The sequence below is a fragment of the Benincasa hispida genome, chromosome 6 (assembly GCF_009727055.1).
Source record: "Benincasa hispida cultivar B227 chromosome 6, ASM972705v1, whole genome shotgun sequence".
In the NCBI taxonomy this organism is placed as follows: domain Eukaryota; kingdom Viridiplantae; phylum Streptophyta; class Magnoliopsida; order Cucurbitales; family Cucurbitaceae; genus Benincasa; species Benincasa hispida.
The window spans coordinates 13,023,598-13,046,322 of NC_052354.1; the positions used below are offsets into that span (position 1 = coordinate 13,023,598).

Sequence of the window (22,725 nt, forward strand, 5' to 3'; positions counted from 1 at the left end):
AAATAAAGCTTCCTATTATTTATACTATCACTAATAACAAACTATCAATGATAGCGTGTTATCACTGATAGTTGGTTATCAATGATTTCAGATATCACTGATAGCATGCTATCAGTGATAGCATGATAACAAACTATCAATAATGCTATCAGTGATAGCGTGTTATCATTGATAGTTGGTTATCAACAAACTGATTTCAAATATCACTGATAGCATACTAATGTTATAATTAAGATCATCAATCAATCAATACTTACATTTTTTTCGTCATATCTTCTTTATCTTTTTCTTCTTGATCTTTCTCTTCATCTTCAAGATCATCATGCATCTGTTCTTGTTGGTTATTCTCTTCATCATCTTGAGCCTTCTTGTCCTTAGCAGTGTCAACTTCAGCCTACATGCATATATCATTTTTGTTATTGTACTTCTTTACAGAAAAAGAAAATCACAAGTTTTACCTCTAAAACTTCCAAACTTGCATCTAAAAGCTCCAAATTAGATGATGGCGCTTTGTTCTTCTCAAGAGATTCTTGAGATTTCTTTTCACCACCTTCATCTTTTTGTGGAAGTTTATCACTGATAGCTTTTTTTATGTGGCCCAATATATCAAGAATCTCCTTGTGCTTTTCATTGATGTCCTTCTTAATATCTTCTTATCCTCTTTTTAATTCTTCAATTTCCTCTTGTAATGATGCAATTCTTCTCCCGGTTGACATTTGTTTTCCTTCTTTTCCTTTTTCAATATCCATCTCCCTGGTTTCCAGCTCCGCAAAATAGGCATAATAGTTGAATTGCAATTCTTGTTTAGTTGGAATAAATGAAGCAACAGTAAAATGAAAGTTTAATAAAGATGTTAGTGATACAGATAATTTATAGAAACAATCACTGATTTCAAGCTATCACTGATTGCTTCGATCTACAATAACATGCTATCAATGATAGAAGATATCACAATAGTTCCAAATGACTGATAGAAGCTATCACTGATGGTGGTATCTTCTATGTCATAAAAGCTGAAACATCAGTTATAGTTTCTATCATTTGATAGCTAATAATATATATAAATAAAGGAAATAATAGTGATAAAAGACTTACACCAGTGGCTTTGAAAATATTGTTGTTGATGTGTTGTCAATCATTAGGTTCTTGAGACTCCCATTGAGTAAGTCTAGGTCCATCGCTTTTTATTCTTCGTACAAATCCAATAGTGGGGTTGGATAATCTTGGTATAATTTCAAAAGCTCAAAATACCAAAGCTAATGGAAATCCTTGGAAGAAAATGGAAGATGTCTTATTGATGACAACCTTCTTAAAAAAAACTCTATAGTTAGTTCAAAGGAAACCCTGCCCCATGGATAAGATCTAAACCTTTCTTCGTCATCCAACATTTTTAGATGCTTCCAACTTACTTTGTTAAGTCCTTGTGTAGGAATTAGGAAGCTTTCTAGAAAATACAAGTGTGCAAGTTTGACCTTTATATCAATGGGTATGTTGGCATCAGAAAACCTAATAAATTAAAAAGTAGCTTGGAGCTCTCTTCTTATAATTTTTTTTTATTGTCTTGAAAAAGAAGTTTCCTAATTGTACTGTCCATTTGATTCCTTTCACTATAGAATACCATCTATAGGGCAATCATCACAATTTGAACATGTTACTAAACAAAAATCCTTAAAGGCCAAATTCTGAAATACCTTCTAAAAATTAAAGGCCATATATATTTTTGCTTCGTAGTTGTGCATTGCCTTCTAAATAGGTTGTGATATGAGTTGGTTGGGCATCCTTTTCATTTTCATATCTAAGAGTGCCCAAAAGGATTTCTCTAAATAGTTGGAGTGATGGTTCATCTACTTTTTCTATGTTAGACAAGACATTTAAAATTTATGAAGGAGCTGACTTTTATGGATTTGTCCGTTCCACTTCTTGGAACAATTAATACATTTTCCTGTATAATAACGAATAACATAAAGGTAGAAAAAGCAACCACAAAATCTAATAATTTTATAAAATATCATTAGATTGTGACCTTGATTTTCTTGTGTTTTTTCTCAGATGTTGATGTTTCAATGTTTTTTCTATTTTCTTTCTCCATTTTATCCTAAAACAAACATGTGGAACCATTACATTCATATCATTGATAGCAATAATAATGATAGATACTTTTCCTATGAATAACAATCATCAAATCACAGTACAGGGAACTAAATTAGCATCAATGATAGCATCCATTCAGTGATAGTTTTGTTGATAGACAAATCCATTAACAAACTATCAATGAACTGTCAACATATTTCCCCTAAAGCATAAGTGATAACTTCTATCCTAAAAAATAAACATTGTGGAACCATTACATTCATTATCATTGATAGCAATAATAGTGATAGATACTTTTTCCTATGAATAAACAATCATCAAATCACAGTACAGGGAATAATTAGCATCAATGATATATGTGAATAGTTCCATCAGTGATAGTTTGTTGATAGACAAATCCATCAACAAACTATCAATGAACTGTCAACATATTGCCTAACGAAAAAACCTCAGTTAAACAACAATAAATAACTTCAGCGATAACTTCAGTCAAACAACAATAACTTCAGTTAAAGCATAAGTGATAACTTCAGTGATAACTTCAATAATAAATAACTTCAGTTAAAGCATCAGTGATAACTTCAGTTAAACAACAATAAATAACTAAATTACCATAATATTCACTGAAACATCAACAAATCACAACGAAACACAGTACTAATCTTCACAGTCAACAATAAACTATCTATATATTCCTCGAAAAACTAGCAAATTACAATCAACATTACAAATAATCTTCACATAATCAACATTTTGATGACTATTAGTCTATGATGACTACGCTGTGATGACTACACCGTGATGACTACACTATGACCATAAAATTGTCAATGGAGAATGCATGTAGCCCTAATTTGAAAAACTATTTATCTTCTTATATAAACTATCAATGGAAGAAGAACGAAGCCCTACGTTTTCGAATTCTTGCTATCAGTGATAAAGAGATAAACAAAGGAAAACGAAGAAACGAAGAAAAACAACGTACCTTTTGAAGTTTGGAGCGAAATCGATGGGGAAGAAGACGGTACTGTCGGAGCGGTAGAAGACAGTACTGTCGAAATCGAAAGGTTGAAATCGGAAGGAGACGCACTGTCGGAGCTCGAAAGAGTTGGAAGTGTTTTACGTGTTTTCCGGATGAAGATGAAGGGGCGAAATAAGGTGGCCAAATCTTTAATATGGGCCCATGTCCATTTTAGTCTTTTCTTTTTTCTGGGCTAAATCTTTAATATAAAGAATCTATATTTGCAAATACTTTTATCTTACTACATAAACTCTAATATTTATTGTAAAATAAATATTCATGCAACTTCCCCGATTAAAAATGTGAATCTCAAAATATAGAGATCAAGTTGAATCAAATTTAAAGTTCAAGGGTAAAATTGTTATATTTTAAAACATAGGAACTAAATTGAAATTAAACTCAAAATTTAAGAACTAAAATTGTAACATTTTGAAACCTAGAGACCAAATAAAAACTAGACTTAAGCCCTAAGATCCAAAAATATAATGCCCTTGAAAACAATAGCTATAATTAAAATGTTCAACATCCACAATTTATAAAAGTTAGAATTTAAATATTACAATAACATTGACTTCTAACGTCTAGCATTTTAATAATAATAATTCTCAAATCAACAAGCTTAAGCTGATGAGTGAAAATAAATTTAATATCTAAAACTCTCCCTCATTTTGGACTTGAAATTTGTAGAAGTCCCAATGAGTAAAAATGAATTTGAATACAAGATCTCCTTAATCATATACTCTGATACCATGTTAAATCACTTACTAACCTAGAAGTTAAAGTTAGAGAGTGAAAGTAAATTTAATACTATATCATCTAAAAATAATCGAGGTGGAATCGATAATTAATCTCCATTGTTATCTTTATTTTGGCATCGAAAAGAAATTTCTCCCCGTACCCTTTCTCATTTTTCATCTGGATCATGCTTGTTAAACAATATCGTTGAGGGTAATTGTTTGACTTGGTTAGTGCTTCTTGTGGATTGGAGTTTTCTTGCCGTATTAATAGCACCTATAAATGCAACAATTCTTTCTTTTCCGCTTCCATAGACTCCTTAGGTTTAAATTTAAATTCAAATCTTATGTTATTGAAGTTTCAATACATTTGTGTAGTTTCACGGGTCAATTCAATGTTAATTGACTTTAATAAGTGCAACCATATTTTTTCAATATAATAATTATGAGATAAAAAATTGAACTTTCAATTTTAAATAATGAAATATATTCACATGAAAAATTTATATCTATTTATCCGTCATTATGATATTTCATAGGTTTGGTAAGTAACTCCAAACGAAAAGCTCTAACTCTATTTTAAAATTATAAACTCTGTCCAATTAAAATATTAAAAGTAAGATGAAAAAATCGCGAAATATCATAGAGCTTTTCAATTTCATGTTTTAGCTTTATTTTTATTAATTATTATATAATTTCTCTCAATATTTTTCTATTTCATGTTCTAGTTTTTTTTTTATTAATTATTATATAGTTGATTTTTTAAACAAATATAATTTATAGTTATCTTCCCTATCTATTCTTTTTTAATTTACTTGTGTATAATATAATTTATATTTTTTTATCATATTAATGTTGGAATATTCAAGAACATCATGTTATTAATGAATTATGAATCAAGTGCTTATGGATCCAAACTTTAATTTAGAAATTTTTTAAGTTTGTTTTTATTAGTACAACATATGACATTCATTTTGTATAATCTAGACTTTATTAATAAAATATTTAGTTTATAATAATTTTTTGGTATTCTTTAATATCTATTATATATTCAGTTCATAATCATATTTGACTTCTAATTATTGGTTTATATGTTTAAAGTCATAGTTTATTACTTAAATAAGTTCGTTTTAAAATTTGACTAAAAATTCACAATTTTTTTTTAATAAATTTTCGCGAGTCTTTGATTTTTCCTGGAATACCCATCGATATATCCGTAAATCTGAGTTACCGATATTTATAGCTATAACAATATTTTCGTTCTTGTTTACTATATGAGTATCACGTTAGACCTTAACGATCTCAAGCTCATTTTCTATCACATTTTTTCTATTGATAATCATTTTCCTAATATATTTATTTTATTGTAATTGTTGAGGGCTACCCAAGCATAGGCAAAAGCCTATGGATGGGCCCAAGCCGAAGGAAAATTGAGAGATGACATATAGAAACGCACATCCCAAAAGGAAAAAGTCAGAGCCTCAGGTTTTGGGTGACTAGCCGAATTGGAGAATATATACTCATCAAACAATAATCGAGTTGGACTTGACTTGGTGCCCTTGTAACCTCGAGCCCCGAAACTTTCCTGACATTGTCGAAGTTACAATGTAACTATAGACAAGTGTTGGAGGAACAATATTATAAATAGCCTCATTCGTCAACCCCGAAGGGAAGGAGTAAGTAATTTCTAATGAAGAGCGCTTACATTAATTTTGTATATTTAGTTGAACTATACACTTCTTATACTAACTTAGATTATTAGAGTGTAGTAGGCTCGACGCCATGTTGGTACGAGGAACTCTCAAGCAGGTCAGTTAAGAAGGCGAGACTAGACTAAGAAAAGCATGTTAACGAACAATTCTACGAAAAAAATGGGGACGAAAATGAATGCATGCGAGTTTCCCGTGTTAATGATAATTATTTTTATAAAAGTTTCTATATGCATTTTAAATATTTTTTTATTTACTATTAGAGTTGGCAACGGGGCGGGATGAGATCGGGTATGCACTCCCCGCCTCCATCCCCGTGGGATTTATAATCCTCGTCCCCGCCCCATTCCCCGTTTTGGGGAGTCGGGGTCGGGGTCGAGGTCGGTGAATCCCCGTTCGGAGATCTCTGTGAGAAAAATTTTTTCGTTTATATTATTATTATTATTATTTATTTATTTATTTAAAATCAATTAAATTTTGGTATTTATATTTAAATTTTAAATATTTAATATAACAAAGTATTATTATTANATTTATTTAAATTAATAATTAAAAATATTTTATATCTAATAAAAAGTTTAAGATGATTATATTATGAAATAATTTTTTTTAAAAAAAAAAAGAACCTACCGTTTTATTTTATATATTTACTTATTTATTATTGTTAGTATTATTAAAAATAATTAAAAGAAATATTTGGGACGGGGATATCGTCTCCATCCCCTCATTCCTGGTTTGATCCCAACTCCGGTCAAACTAGAGATTCTCTACTCCGATTGGAACGAAGATCCGTTATTTTTGCCAACACTATTTACTAACTGTGTTTTCTAATTTAAAAACAGCCAATAAAATTAAGTAGTATGTTATAATAATTTTATCTAATAGAATATGAAACTTATCATTATAAAAAGAAGCGCGATATTGGCGTAGAATATTGTCAAATAAAAAGAGAAACGTGAAACTTGTCTTCTCATCTTTGTTGTTAGTGTCTACACGTTGCACAATTTAAAACTAATTTTCTTCTCCTTTTTTAATTAACTTTTTTCTTATTACTTTTTTTAAAGTAACTTAAAAATAGTTTCGGATTCCCAACTTTGGTATCGCCTTCTCTAAAATAGTAATATTTGGTTGGTCTTTATAGAATGGCTAATTTTTTTTTTTTCCTGGCTTAAAATCACACGAGAAGACAATTTAATCACTTCAAATCAATTTACTTTACTTTTTGATTGTACACTTTTAATTGCATTTTTTATTATTAAAATTGATTTTCAACTATTAAAAATATTTTTTAGTGATTTTAAAATGATAAAAGTAATTTTAATAATTTTTAAATCACTCCCATAATATACCATTAGTTTATTAGAAAATGGAACCCACTATAAGTCCACAAATCATCTTTTACCTGTTTATTTTAAAATCATTCCTAACTAATTTCTACACCAAATTTATCTTATTACTAAGAGTGTTACTTGGTACGTTGAGTACAACTTTGAAGTCTAGAGTTCATATGTTTGTGTTTAGAATGCAAGGTTATTTTCTCAGTGTTTGAGGTATTAAGTTGAGTATTGAAATCAGAGGTATATAATGCAGTTTTATCTCTAAGTTTATCGAATTGTATCAGTTCACTCACTAAATCGAATAAAAATTAAAGTAAGAAATTTTTCATGCCTCGTTTCTTACAATAAATATCAAGTCTTGAGAAAAAACTCGACAAATGCAGAAATATAAACTATAAATATCAAAAATTCACAAAATTTAACAAAAATCTATATTGTTGTTCTTTGAAGCTTCGATTATGAATAGATTTATCGAAATGTGACAAGCCTAAGAATCACATAGATAAAAGACCCAAAGACGAAGGTAGAGTCTAAAATGGTTGACCCAAGACCGAAGAGACCCACGTTTGATCCATAGCAAACCTAGAAGAGTCTGTCATAGTTTTAAGAGGTTGAACCAAAATAGTCAAGGAGGACCTTTAGATAACCAATGCATTTTTTTTATATATTTTGGAATAATCAGGTATATAGTAGTAATTACACTATCATTTGGAAAAATAACAAAAGGTGGAATCCTTTTGAATTATAGCCAAACGCATGAATATCACATGAATCCAATTTTCTGAAATCTTAAAATACCTTCATTGTCCCTTTTAATTGTAGTGTAATTAATTCGACATATTTATTAGTGAGACTGTAATTATTGCTCAATTATATATCTTAGCATACTTTCAACGTCAACTAAGATCATCATTTCAAGCGGATAATTTGCCATAAATCTCGCGATTTAATAGTTGTTTTGAATTTTCGAATCTTCTATATCGACTAATTTTCAAATCTTGCTTTGAAATTTAAAATATCATATTACAAATTATCCTAACTTAGATTTGTTGTTTTTATTATACTTTCTATTAATCTTAATCAAGATTCACGGGTTTTAAATTATTTTGAACTTTATATTTATTATCCTTTTGTTTCCAACATAAAATATTAGAATACAACTTATATCCCTAGCTTTCTACATCCAACGCTTTATTCTTACGGCTATTCAACGATTAAGAGTTTTGTTCAATGGTAAGTGGGAAATTAATCACTATCATGACTTCTGATTTATTGAAATTTCTATTTCTTCGAACACATCTTTTTGAATTTTCATTTTTTTTTGCTGCTTTTATTTTTGTTCTCGATTGACGACAAGTCTACTTTGGAGACTTGACTTAATCAATCAAATTCGCTGGTGCATAGATGAAAAGCTCGACTTAATCAACCATCAACCAAGAGTTCAAGTCGTAAAGTCTTTTCTTTCCAAAGTGATTCCTATCGAACCACTGTGAAAAGGTAGGTCAAGCATATAGACAGTGTTGGTATTTGTTGGGATTAGTGTCCTAATTCTCCCGGAGTCTTGTAGTTTGTAATCTATACACATTGTTATGAATAAAATAAGAGTTATTTTATTTGGCATTTACTCATATCCAATAAACAAAGCTCTATGGTTATTGTATGTAAACTTAAGCATATATATGAGATATACAAGTGGATCATGTCTTAAGTGATAAGCTAAAAAGATTTGTAGTATAAGGATTAATGAGGGATACCTGATCTTGGTGACATACGGATACAATCCGCTTTGTAGAGGTTTGCAAGTGTTGTGAACTACTACAGATGGTAGATCCTGACCATTCATGTGGAGACATCCGAGCGGGGGTATCCTATACAAAGAGTCTATATAATACTGGACCACGAAATGACTAGTCTCTGTATATAATGTCATTGATATTTGAGACTTACATCTCACCTAAACGACCATAGGTGACATGACTTCAATCCTAAGTGTTTTGGGAACTTCTATTTTTTAGGGCGGTTCTTTTATTAGTATGAGTGAGAATGGACATATTGCCAACTTAACATGCCTAACTTTTTTGGGATTTTTCTGATTTGGGAGCTGGGAACTCAGTTACACAAGATGGAATTCATTCCTTCCCCAAAGCAAGTTAAGTAGATAGACTACTCCCTTAATGACTGATTTCGAGTATTGAACATAGTGGCCACAACTTCTCTTTGGAAGAGAGGACTCAGTCATAGTAGAACTATGAATTATATTCGTTAAAGGGACCAGTGGTACTTAAGAAGTTAGATGTAACTACAGGGGCATAACGATTATTGGCCCAACTGTACTTACGAGCGATCTGTGAAGGGTTATCGCATTGTTGATTGGTTGATATGGACACATAATATATCTGTAAGGAGAGTGCAGTTGTCGGTCTTTAATGGAGTGTCTGGCAGTTAACGGATGGTGGATCCCGTGATTAAAGAGTTTAGTCAGTTATTCACGTACCGTTGAAGCTTCAAGCTACATGTCCATAAGGTCCTCTTATTAGCTCAATGGATTCAAGTTGAGAATCAGTTATTGGTGTTGATTCGAAATGTTCAATTTGACAAGAGAAAATTCGATTGTATATGATATGATCGGTGTGATGTATGAGATACGTTAAGTGGAGGATTAATATAAATGAGATTTATATTAAGTACCATGAAATAGAAAAAGAACTATGGTTTATATGTTTCATAAGATGAAATATTAAAACTATAGATTATGAATATAATATGGTAAGTTGGTTATCATATGTATTTATAATAATTTAATTATTGGATAATTATATTTTTTTCTCTAATAACAATTGAGTAAAAGGTTATTGGTGGTTTCATGGTAATGGTGAGATAAAAGAAAAAATATTTTCCTAAATTTAGAAAAAGTTGTGAGAGTTTCTATTCTCGGAAATACTCACAGAATTGTTGTGAAGTGAATAAGATTCACCAAACGATAGCTAAAGAGAGACGAAACGATCATAGAGTGACACTACACGATAGTTCACTCAACCGTGTCGCTAAACGATCGCGGAGCATTTGCTAAATGATTGGGCATCGTCTATACGATAGACTCTTGTCATCTCCCACTTGCTCAATCGTTACACGATTGTTATTCCTCCGGTATCTTCCTCTAACTAAATCCACACAGAGCCTACATTTCTAGATTCTCACACCAAAAATACCAAGGTAGCCATTGTGGTGGTGTGATAAGGAGCTGACCATCATAGGAGAACATGAAGTTTTACAAGAGAAAAATGAAGCTCAACAAGCTAAATCCAGCTCAATTGAAGCTCATGCGAAAATCCATGGGAGAGCTTTCTAAGTCAATCTAATCATGATGCAATCATTATACCCAAAAACCAATGATGAGCTAGAGCTAAAAGACTTCTAGAAGGATTAAATGCTTGCTTTGAAGATAAGTTTCCAGCCAAAGGTAAAGAGTTGCAACCATTGAAGCTCTAAGAGTCATTTGGTCATCCAAAAGCCATCATCAATCTAAAAATTCAGATTCATTACATTATTAACATCCCATATATTTAATTAATGTTATGAATTTATATTTATTAGAGTAGTTGAAAGGGTATTAGATGAATGTAGCCAATATAGGTGAAAGGTTGCACCCTTTCATGGTGTCTATTCAATTAGTTTAAATATGGCTGTAATCTCCACATTTAGAACAACACTTGAAATTTGAATGAAATTTCATTAGAGTTTATTCTCTCAAGCTTTATTAGTGTCAATAACAACCCTTTCATTAGTTTGATCAATTAGATTGTAGAGAGTTCAAAATCTTGAAGTTAGGAAAAGTTCTCCTTTCTTCTTGATCATCGATCAATCTTCCAAACCAAATCTGTTTAGCTTTCTTAGGGTTGTTATCATTTTGTTTATTGGGGGTTATTCTTATTATCGTTGTGGGGTTCACCTAAAATAAAGGGGAGTTCTCAAACGTGATTGAGGTAGTTCTCTTTATCATTTGGTATCAAAAGTGATGTAAACTGAGAGATTTCCTGTTGAATTTATTCAAGTACAAGAAGATACATAAAAAAGACATCCTTAAGATTCGAGGACGAATCTTCTCGAAGAAAAGGAGAATGATAAGCAAATAAGTGGCAATCATAAGAAGCTGGCCAATGTAGGAAATATTGAGCCTCACTTTGTTCTCTTACTTAACTCGACTGAGGTCGAGGTTTTTGGAGGCCGTTCGTTGTGTTCGCGGTGTTCGTGTGGTGGTTGCTGATTGATCATGCTGTGTGGCGGTTGCTGTGGTCGAGCATTCGTGTGTTGCAGTCTTGGAGATTGAATGAGCATTTGTAATCGAGGGAATTTGAAGATGAGTCTTCAAAAGTATGATATTTTTTCCCTTAATCTTATTGTAAAGCATGCTGTAATTTCGTATTGTGCATGACTTGTAAGTTTCCGTTTCCTGATTGTAATTGTGTATGTTCAAATACGAATGGTACCTAGAACGATCATTCCGCTGCTCATGGAAATCATCGTGTATGATTTCCTTCAGTATTAACCCGTTTATCTTGGGGTCCTAGACCCACCTTGACAAATTTAATCAAGGAAGGATGTACCATGGTCGAATATTGTTTGTTTTGTTCATGAGATCTCCACGATTGACATCAACACCAAATCATAATTGTTTAGTAATTTCAATTAACGATTTTTAATTGGGATTTTCATACTCTAATCTAAATCAATTTCTTTCTTCAATAATGCAATTATTTAGATAAAGTTTTTACCGGTCTAACCCTCACTTTCTAAACTGACATTTTGGTCTATAAATAAAAAAAAAATATTGTTACAGAATGTTGGATACGTTCAAAAGCGATTTAGATGGTTTGGTTAATTGATTTTCTATTGTAGTGTATTTGTTTTTAAGTTTAGTATATTCGTTAGGCGTAGTTTGAAGACTAATTACAATGCATTTGTAGGTCACGTAAATATCTTAGCAGAAGTATCACAAAAAAACTTTCAAAAGACCTTTTATGACTACAAAACCATCATCCGAATTACAATGTAACTACTTTTTTTTCTTTCCACGTTTTTTTTATCATACATCTTTATTTTCTCCTAAAATATCTCCTCTGTTTAAATCATCAAATCATATTGTTATTTTCTTTTTCAAATATCAAAACTAAACCTTTTCTTTTTTTTTTTCAAATATCATTTTTTTATTTATTTTGATTTTTTATATCTATTTTCAACTTTTTTTTTTTTTAATGTTTTTGCATTTTGATATTTTAATAAGTTTGAAAATTTTATACAACCAAATATCAAAGACAATGATTCTATTCACGATAGCACTATTGTTAAGAGTTGAGGTTGGTGATGGAGCTTGTGTCGGAGGAGTTGAGATAGAAGAAGATGGAACTAAAGTGATCACTAGTGGCTCCAAAGGAGCAATAAATGAAGTCGGTTGAGAAGGAGCCAGCATCGAAGCTGATGGTAAAGTATTGGTGGAATGAGAGGGAATCACATTCGACAGAGCAAGGGATGCAAACAGAATTTATGTCGGAGGTATCGTAACTATTGGTGGAGGAGCCAATTTTGGAAAGGAAAATGGCGATAACTTGGTTGGAGAAGAGGTCAATGAGGTAATCAGAGCATGGTCAACCGAGAGCCTCTAGATGTTTGTTTTAATTACAGTATAATTATGAATATTTCTTAAGTAGTCAATTGCAATCTCATTTATATAGTTGAAGGTAGTTTAGATTTTCATAAATTCGTTTATTTTTATTTAATTCGTTTTATCATTTTTATAAATAAAATGTTGATTTGCTATTTTTACAAATGAAAAGTTAAAATTTATCGTTTTTCTTGTTGATCCTTACACGAATCAATTTGATCTGTTAAAGCGTAAAGAAGGTCATTCCGGTCCAAGTGAGCAATTGAGCTAAGGTGAAGAGTAGTTTGGATTCCCAAGGGATGATCCATGATGGAACGATTGAGAAACGTGGGCAAGACACTTAAAAAGGTCCATCATGTACTTAACTGGCAGTGATGTAATTGCCCATGTGGTGGTTCAAACACTTTCAAAAGTTACAAAGAGGTTAGTGATGAGCCAAAATTTCAGTTAGAGTAATGCTAAAAACTATTTACTTATTAGTTAAATCATTTTACAATTTTGATTCTAACTTAAGCGTAGAGTGTACGGTATTCAATATCATATTGGTATTCAGCGTTCTTTATTTTACAAGGCATTGATATAATTTTCCTCCCAAAATATAAACTTACCGTTGATCGATTTTCCTGTACTTACATCATTAATTTTGTGTGAAAAATGAATTATAAACATTTTGATGGATGAATTTCAAATGGAAAATTATTAGAGGTACAAATTTGTGTTTGTATCCCAATAGTTGTAGAGCAGAAGTTTATGCCAAAGCAATTTCTTGTATTAGCAAAACACCTTTTGTGTGTCATAATAAGTAAAAAAATTTATAGTGAAATTTGGAATACTTATTCAAAGTTGAGATAAAGATTGCAATATTTACCAAAGTCAAAGGTGTAGACTTATAGGTTGATGAAGTTGAAAGCATTTTGTAAAAATTGGCCCACATTGCCAAAGTTTATAGTAAGAAATTTCGATATTTTCTTAATATTATTATTATTATTATTTAAAGATATACAACTTTAACATGACAACAAAATTTGATATTTTTCTTAGAATATGTTTGGAATACATTTTCAAATTTTTAATTTAAAATATAAGAAATTTGAGTGTTTGGCAACCACTCAAAAATAGTTTTTTGAATGTATTTTAATAAGTTTTTATAAAAAATATTTAAATAAAAATAATTTTTTTAAAAAATAATTTTTTTCTTAGGTCAATCCAAACGGACCTTAATATTATCATCATAATTATTTAAGGATATATAACATAATAAGTTTGAGAATGACCATTTTAATTTTCAACCTAAGGAACAAGTTTAGGATACTTCAACAATTGAATTAAATTTAATTCATGGATCCCACTTAATTCTTATATTTATTTTTTTATGGCTATTTAAAAAAACAATTCCTTTTATATTTTTGGATTTTTTATGAGAGTTCTTTGACAGCTAAGTCCACATGGTTTTGGGCCTTTGGCAGTTGTGTAGATACTGGTATCTAATTCTAAGTACTCATCCTTTGACTTCTTCTTCGAGTTTCCTTCTCAATTTCTTTGTTTAAATTTACTCTCAACTGAATAAGATCACTTCTGATGGCCATTTAATTTTATATTTTTAATTTTGAAAAGTAAACCTATAAGTATCATTTTCACTTCTTTTTATTATTATTATTATTATTTTCTACTAAAATTTTCAAACACCAACCTAAAAATTGAAAACTAAGACCCGTTCGATGACCATTTAGGTCTCATTTGGTAACTATTTGATTTTTTATTTTTATTTTTTTGAAAATTAAGTCTATTTCATCTACGTTTTTTACGATGATTTGCATTTTTATTAAGTACCATGGTTGAATTCTTAACCAAATTCTAAAAACAAATACAACTTTTTGAAAGTTACTTCTTCTGGTTCTAAAAAATTGGTGAAAAGTAGATAATAAATGAGAAATTTGGTGGTAGAAATAGTGTCTATAGGCTTAATTTTCTTAAATAAAAATAAAAAATAAAATGGTTACCAAACGGAGTTTTAGTTTTTAATTTTTTTTGTTTTTGAAAATTAAGCATATAGACACCACTTCTACCTCTAAAATTCTTCATTTGGTATCTACTTTTTACCAATGGTTTAAAAATCAAGCTAAATTTTTAAAAACTTAGCTTTATTTATGAAATTTGACTAAGAATTCAATCATTGTACTTAATAAATATGCAAATCACTATAAAAAAATGGGAAGGAAATATGCTTAATTTTCAAAATCTAAAAACAAAAAAAAAATGGTTACCAAATAGACCTAAGAAAAGTAGATTAGGTTTGGTAACAACGTGATTTTTTAAAATTAAACATATTTTCTCTCAAAATTTTTACAATTGATTACATATTTTTTAATAAATGAGTTGAAGTCTTAGTCAAAGTCTAAAAACAAAAATAAATTTTTAAAATTATTTTTTTAATTTTTAAAGCTTAACTTGGTTTTTAAAAATATTGGTAAGAAGTATATAAGGAAATTTAGACTAAAAAAGGAATGTTTATAGAATTCTTTTAACAAATACCTCCATATTATTAAGCTTCGACGGACAAAAAATTGCAAAAGTCCTTGAATACAGAAGGGGAAACTATCTCGCCACTCACAGCTCTCAGATCCAATCTTTGCAAATTTTGCTACACCATCGGCAAGGGAATTACATAATCGAACAACAAAGGTGAAGATACGAGATTCAAAATAATTTTTCGATCTAATCAAAATTAAAAATCAAATTATTATGAAACGGGAGAATAATTTTTAAGAATTTGTTTTTATTTTGAAATTTAACTAAGAATTTAACTATTTTACTTTTAAAAAAAAAAAAAAACCCTCCTAAAAAATTGGGAGAAAATAAGTTCAATTTTCAAAAAACTAAAAACTAAATGGTTACCGAACGATGTCAAATGAACCGAGATTTTTCTCTCCTTTCTAAGTGATAATACATTAGAAAGTAGAAGAATTTGAATCTATATGACTAGAAGAGATTAATTCAAAGTAAATAATCTATTGATTTATATACACTTTAACAATCAAAGCACTTATCACTTTCGGTAAGAAAATGAGCATAGTCTAACCGACATTAAATATTAAGTATGTGTATGTATAATAACTTCAAGGTTAGGGATTAAATCCGTAGACACAAACTGTCAAAGGGGAATGAATAGTTCAATATTTTATTTCTTAAATTTAAATTATTTGTTAATATATTTGTAAGTAACCAAAAAAGTTTCAATTCACTTTTAAAATATAGTAAAACTTTTCTTTCAAGTTTTTAAAATAAAATTTTAGCTACAATATTTTAGACGTGCCCATCGGAATAATAATAATGATAAAATTAACTACAAATTTAAGGAATAAAATAATGTAAAAATGGGTTTAATTCAATTATAATTGACATAGATTCAATCTCCCATATTCTTAATGATTGTACTTAAAAAAATACATAAACTTTATTTCAGAGAAGCATGAGTTTTAAAAAAATCATAATATAATTTTATTATGGGTGAATTAATAAGTTTAAAAGTCAGTAAAACTAATTATAATCCAAATTTAAAAAGTTTTCGACGAAAATGTCGAAGTCTTAGTTTTAAGAAAATTTCAATAGAAATATCATTTCGATTCATGTTTCTGGAAAAATTGTTAAAATAAAAAATTCAAAAAATAATTTTAAATTAGTAAATAAATCTTTTATGATTTTTAAACAAGTTAATATGTCTACTATTTATATTATATTTATGTTAGGGACATTTTGTTACCTATTATTTTTAAGTTTCATAGATTTTTCTACGATACAATGGAAATATCAATTCACCCTTATATCGATATTATGGAAATATCGATTAAGATGTCGACATGTTGATAGAAATTTAATATTATATTTAAATTAATTTTTTTTTTCAAAATGTGTTTGATAATATATTTATAAACCATACAACTAATATAGTTACTCACTAAATATTAAATTAAATATAAACTATTATTAATTAATCTATGAACTTGTTTTATGTTAAAATTTTGTTTAATTATTATTTTGTATTATATAATATATAATATATTATGTGATATATATTTTAATTTAACAAAAATAATTGAGTTTATAATATTTATTATTGTTTCAATATTTCTTAATATAATTTTAAATTTTAAAATTTGAATTCAAAATTTGGATATTTTGAAAACATAAAAACGTTTTTCAGAATTCACATGGACTAATAGGTTTCATGTTACGTCAATTTGAACTTGCTCGATCTGTTCAATTGCGACCTTATAATGCAATCGCATTCTCGGGCCCAATTGCTGTTTTTGTTTCTGTATTCCTGATTTATCCACTAGGTCAGTCTGGTTGGTTCTTTGCGCCTAGTTTTGGTGTAGCAGCTATATTTCGATTCATCCTCTTTTTCCAAGGGTTTCATAATTGGACATTGAACCCATTTCATATGATGGGAGTTGCGGGTGTATTGGGCGCTGCTCTGCTATGGCGCTTTCATGGTGCTACCGTAGAAAATACCTTATTTGAGGATGGGGATGGTGCAAATACATTCCGTGCTTTTAACCCAACTCAAGCTGAAGAAACTTATTCAATGGTCACTGCTAATCGCTTTTGGTCCCAAATCTTTGGGGTTGCTTTTTCCAATAAACGTTGGTTACATTTCTTTATGTTATTTGTACCAGTAACTGGTTTATGGATGAGTGCTCTTGGAGTAGTTGGTCTGGCCCTGAACCTACGTGCCTATGACTTCATTTCTCAGGAAATCCGTGCAGCGGAAGATCCTGAATTTGAGACTTTCTATACCAAAAAGCCAAAATAAATGATTTTAGCCCTTATAAAAAGAAAACTTATTCTTGAACCCCTTTTCACGCTCATGTCACGTCAGTACCAAGGAACCATGCATAACACTGAATAGGGAGCCGCCGAATACACCAGCTACACCTAACATGTGGAATGAGTGCATAAGGATGTTGTGCTCAGCCTGGAATACAATCATGAAGTTGAAAGTACCAGAGATTCCTAGAGGCATACCATCAGAAAAGCTTCCTTGACCAATTGGGTAGATCAAGAAAACAGCAGTAGCAACTGCAACAGGAGCTGAATATGCAACAGCAATCCAAGGACGCATACCCAGACGGAAACTAAGTTCCCACTCTCGACCCATGTAACATGCTACACCAAGTAAGAAGTGTAGAACAATTAGCTCATAAGGACCACCATTGTATAACCATTCATCAACGGAAGCAGCTTCCCAAATTGGGTAAAAATGCAAACTGATAGCTGCAGAAGTAGGATAATAGCACCAGAAATAATATTGTTTCCGTAAAGTAGAGATCCAGAAACAAGTTCACGAATACCATCAATATCTATTGGAGGAGCAGCAATGAAGGCAATAATAATAGGATAGAACTTTGAATTCTATTTATCAATTTTTTGTTTAAATTGATTTTTTTGTTCATTAAGATAATTCCAAGGATTATCGAATTCATCATAAGAAAGTTTTTCTGTTGTGAACAAAGATATCTTTTTTTGTATCATTTCAAAAAAAGTTGCTACACTAGTGGGATGTGTAAAAACTATTCTGTCTTTTCCGTCACTTTGACATGTATAAAAAAAATATTGTGACATTTCATTTCTAACAGCATTTTCAAATTTCTCATTTTTTATTTATATATCGAAATGGACGATTCCATCGTTTATAGTCGAAAAGAATAGTCACAAGAGGTTTTTCAAACCAGAAGAGAGATTTTTCTTTTTTATCTATTTCTAACTTCGAATTTTCTTTATTTCCATCCGGAGGGTAAGAAGTTTCATAAACTGGTCTTTTTATATTTTGATAACGCGTCCTTTTAAAGTGGAATTCATCCTTTATTTTTTTCATCCGGAAACAATTTTCAAAAACAAAATACAAGTTACTTAACAAATGTATGTTTACTTAACTAATATGGAAATACAAAATAGTGTTTGAATTGTCTATCAAACAATCCTTGATTTCTTAAAAGAGTGAAAATTCTTATCTAAACAAGAGTATTTAGGATTGCCATTATTATAATTGAATCTGATCATATAACCGACTTCACGCCCACGCACACGCAGTTTAACAACATAAATACATAAAGATGGTAGTTGAACACATTTAATTTTAATTAATGAATATAATACCAAAAATAGTTAAATTATGTCCAGGTTGATAATAGACATATTTTAAGGCTGCATTTTGAGTAAGAAATGAAGTTGTGAAGTCCCAAAACTTACGACGTAAGGAGTTAATAAAACATAAATTGATGTTTTTTAGTTGTAGGAACCATAAACTTCTTGACCAATAATTAGTGGAGGCCACTCTTTGGAGTTCACAACTCCACCCATTATCCCGAACATCTCAAAGATTTTTATGTTATGAGTGCAAAAAAACCAAAAATAGGTACATAAAGAAAAACAAAGTTTAATAATGAAATCTACTGCCATTCGAAATCAAGTATAGGCATAGAGGAAAATTTTCATCAAAATCTCAAAATTTTGATCAAATAATTTTTAGATTTCAATGGCTTCGAAACTTTGGTAGAAAAAAATTTCATTTTCTCCCATGTCAACGAAAATTTTGAGATTTCTTGAATTAAAAATTTCGAAATTTCAAAAAGATTTCGAGTTTCCCCATTTTGATGAAACTTCGAGAGAGGGAAACTTTGAAATATATTTTTTTTTTAATTACCTACATTATCTGACCTCAAGTTTTTCAGTTTTATAATCCTAATAACAAATAATCATCCAGTTTCAAATGACAATGTTTTTTTACGATGAAGGATGAAACTTTTTCAATGGGCAACTTTTTAAAATTTTCAACTTTTCTCTATTTTCAATTCAAAACTTTCATTTCCAAGAACAAAAACAACAAACAGAATGAAACCTATATTTATTTTTCACCTCTGTAACAACCCGACCCCCTAGGACTTAGGTCAGGCCGTTACTAAAATAAATGCATGCATTGGATTTAAAACAACTCAGTTACGTTGAAATAAATACTAAATAAACAAGAGAAGTTTAAAAGACATTTATTAAATGCAATTGTTAAAACAATAATAGGGTACCCATAATTTATAAAGATTATTAAAAATATAAGGAAACACAATCCTTCATAATAAGTTTCAAACAGTAACACTAAACACTAAGGAAAAATATAAGGACTCTAAATTTCATGATGCGGAAGCGTGAAAACTAGTCCCAATGGCACGATCACGAATTCCGCTGAGCCATCGCCGGTGCATCTCTACCCTTACCTGAAACCCTTACCTGAAACATCAACATGAGAAAGAATGAGTATGAAATACTCAGTAGTAACCCCACTACTGAGGTCAGGCTAGGCATCTATGTCCTCTAGATGCCTACCTCTAGTGGAACATATAAACTGCTCTAGTCCTCATGGGACACATATACATGAAAAACTTATTTCTATCCTACTGTAGTTGAATATGTCTACTACCTCTAGTAAGTCCCGTAGGACCCACAATCTCTAGTGAATCCCGAAGGAAAACAATCTCTTACATACGCATGGTTATGCATACACCTCTTTCGTATACACATAAACCCACTTAATGTGTACCTCTTTCGTACACATGGTTACGTATACACCTCTTTCGTATACACACAACCCACTGAAGATGTACCTCTTTTGTACACCTAGTTAAGTATACACCTCTTTCGTATACACATAACCTACTAAGTATGTACCTCTTTCGTACATCTAATTATGTATACACCTCTTTCGTATACACATAATCCATTGAGTATGTACCTCTTTCGTACACCTCATATCCTCTAATGTAGGGATGCGTACCTTTTTCATACACATGGTTAGACATACACCTCTTTCGTATACACCAAACCCACTGAGTGTGTACCTCTTTCGTACACCCCAGCACCCTCTAGATATGTATCACTTTCATACACACCAGCCCCAGTACATCTCTTTCATGTACTAGCGCCCTTGGACGCGTATTACTTTCATGCAGTCACATAGTCTGGAAAGGAAAGGATATTGTATCTAACTTCATATTACATGTAACATTCACCTAATCATAAATCCTCCAAAATCTCCTCATCGTCAACCTCATGTTAATTATCCTCAACATACATACTTAATCTAGTTTTAAGTGAATCGACTGTAGCACATCACTTTCATGCACTAAATCATGTAAACAATGTAGTATTCAGGATTTCTAATATATATCATACAGTCCACACATTCTCATAATAAATCGCATAACTATATAAATCAGCTAATGTCTAATGCTCATCTAGCTTTAAGGCATTCCAATAGGAGTGCTACTTAAGGATCATGCGCAAACATCATTTACTATAACATAAAAAATTCGAGCTTAAGCTCATACATAATCATACTCCAGTATACTACCACATGATCATATATCCTTCATAAGCAGTCCATCCAACCTCAGAACAATAAAAAAATATTCTAACAAAAACTACTGCAAGACCCTCAATGTCTACAGTGTATTGCCTGACACAAAAGCGATTCCAGTAGTGAAATTACTTACATTAGAGTTTGAGCTCAACTGAAACAAATTTATCTCCTTCCTTGCTAAAAAAAGAATCTCAAATCAAACCCTAAGTGAAAATAAAAATTAAACTCCAATCCTAAGAATATAACCCAAATAAAAAATCCACATCAATACCTCCAAAACACTTACGCGAAGTGTTTGCTCAAGTTGAACTACAGTCGAGCTTCAGACACAAAATTGACTGTAGCTACACGCCAAATCGAAGGGTGTTAAGAACCCAATTGAACTCACCAATTGCTCACAATCCTTGTTTGACGGCGACTCGAAATGACCCAATCTCCAATCTCTGATCACGCTGAATCATCAACCAAAAAATATCGAAACTTAATGGGCATCCAAGATATCCAAAACCCATCATAAAAATCAACGAATAACTTACCACTAACTCTAACGCTCTGGCATTATCGACGACTGGGAACTTGGCAATTGCAAAACTCAAGGCTGGGCGTCGATGGCTTCACGGTGGCTAGGGCTCGAGTTCGTTGCCGCCGATCTGAGCAGCGGCGACCCACGGTGTACGAGCAGCACCCCGACAACGATCGATTGGGGCTTGTGCGTGCCGCCGATCTGAGCAACAACGACCCACGGCAGACGAGCAGCACCCCGACGAGCGACTGAAGATTGTGCGTGTGGCTCAGACCATCGGCGCGAGGAAGGGCGACGGCTAACCTGGGGGTGGGTCTTCGGCGGCAGGCGGCAGGCGATTGGTGTCAACGGTGGCTAGGTTTTTTTAAAAAAAAAAAAAAAAAAAATTTAAGGGGAGGCCACACGGTGAGGAAGAAGAATGAGGAGGAGGTTTTGTTTTTATATAAAAAGAATAATAAAAAAACTTAAAACTTAAAAAGAAATAAATTAAACTTTATTTTATTACTTTTCTTATTCCACTTTATTTTATTAACTTCTTTTCTTTCCCAAAAAGTGAGACTAATTCCTGCTATAAATTACTAAATTGAATAATTTTGTAAGGTCAAAAATTAAATTCTCGCATTTACATTTGAATTCCAAAATTCCAAAAATGCCTTCCCCTAGCAAAATTACGGAAATTATATAAAAAGTGAAAATTCGGGTGTTACAACCTCATTCAAACCTTTCCATTGAATTATCATATCATTCACCTCATAATTGAATTGATGTGAGTTTTTTTTTAACCATCCAAAAATTTCATTTCACTTTAAAATATTCATTTCACTTTATATTATTTTGTAATTATTTTTTCCAATTTTCTTTTAAATTTATACTCTCGCATCGACATTTACACAAATATTTACAAATATATATAATATATCTAAAATTTATCTTATTTTATAAAAATGATGATTAAAAATGGTCATTTATAGTCTAATTAAGCCACAATCAACGTTTCATTAACTAATTAGAATAATTTTCACCAATTTCCCTCAATTTTCATAAAAATTTCTCGAAATTTCCATCGATCTTGAAACTTTCATAAAATCGAGATATCAATATTTCCATCGACATTCATATTTCGAATTTTGCATCTAAAGTAGGCATCCTTCAATTAAATTGTCGTTCATCTTCATAGGTCACACATGTATTATTAAGGAGTTAGGTAGCTCTCATTTTCCCCTTCCATTCAAAATCAATTT

The 22,725-nt window shown here is 30.8% G+C and overlaps 1 protein-coding gene, 1 long non-coding RNA gene and 1 pseudogene across 3 annotated transcripts in view; 1 reads left to right on the forward strand and 2 right to left on the reverse strand.

The window, feature by feature from the left end:
• LOC120079101 (photosystem II D2 protein-like) overlaps positions 1 to 17,397 on the forward strand; it is a 26,704-nt gene extending 9,307 nt beyond the window's left edge. Inside the window, exon 2 of the mRNA XM_039033288.1 lies at positions 16,753 to 17,397. Within this exon, the coding sequence (XP_038889216.1) occupies positions 16,753 to 17,364 (612 nt within the window). The 3' untranslated portion in view covers positions 17,365 to 17,397. The remainder of the gene's footprint in view (positions 1 to 16,752) is intronic.
• A 9-nt stretch (positions 17,398 to 17,406) lies between these two features.
• Positions 17,407 to 18,911, reverse strand: LOC120079102 (annotated as a pseudogene).
• A 666-nt stretch (positions 18,912 to 19,577) lies between these two features.
• LOC120079800 lies at positions 19,578 to 22,217 on the reverse strand. 2 transcript variants are annotated; one of them, XR_005482357.1, is made up of 3 exons: positions 21,498 to 21,908; positions 21,095 to 21,413; positions 19,578 to 19,832 (listed from the first exon to the last, which is right to left on the reverse strand). It is a non-coding gene; the product is annotated as an uncharacterized LOC120079800 (long non-coding RNA). The 2 variants fall into 2 exon arrangements; XR_005482356.1 differs by lacking the exon at positions 19,578 to 19,832 and having other exon boundaries at positions 20,820 to 21,413; positions 21,498 to 22,217.
• Between the last annotated feature and the right edge of the window lie 508 nt (positions 22,218 to 22,725).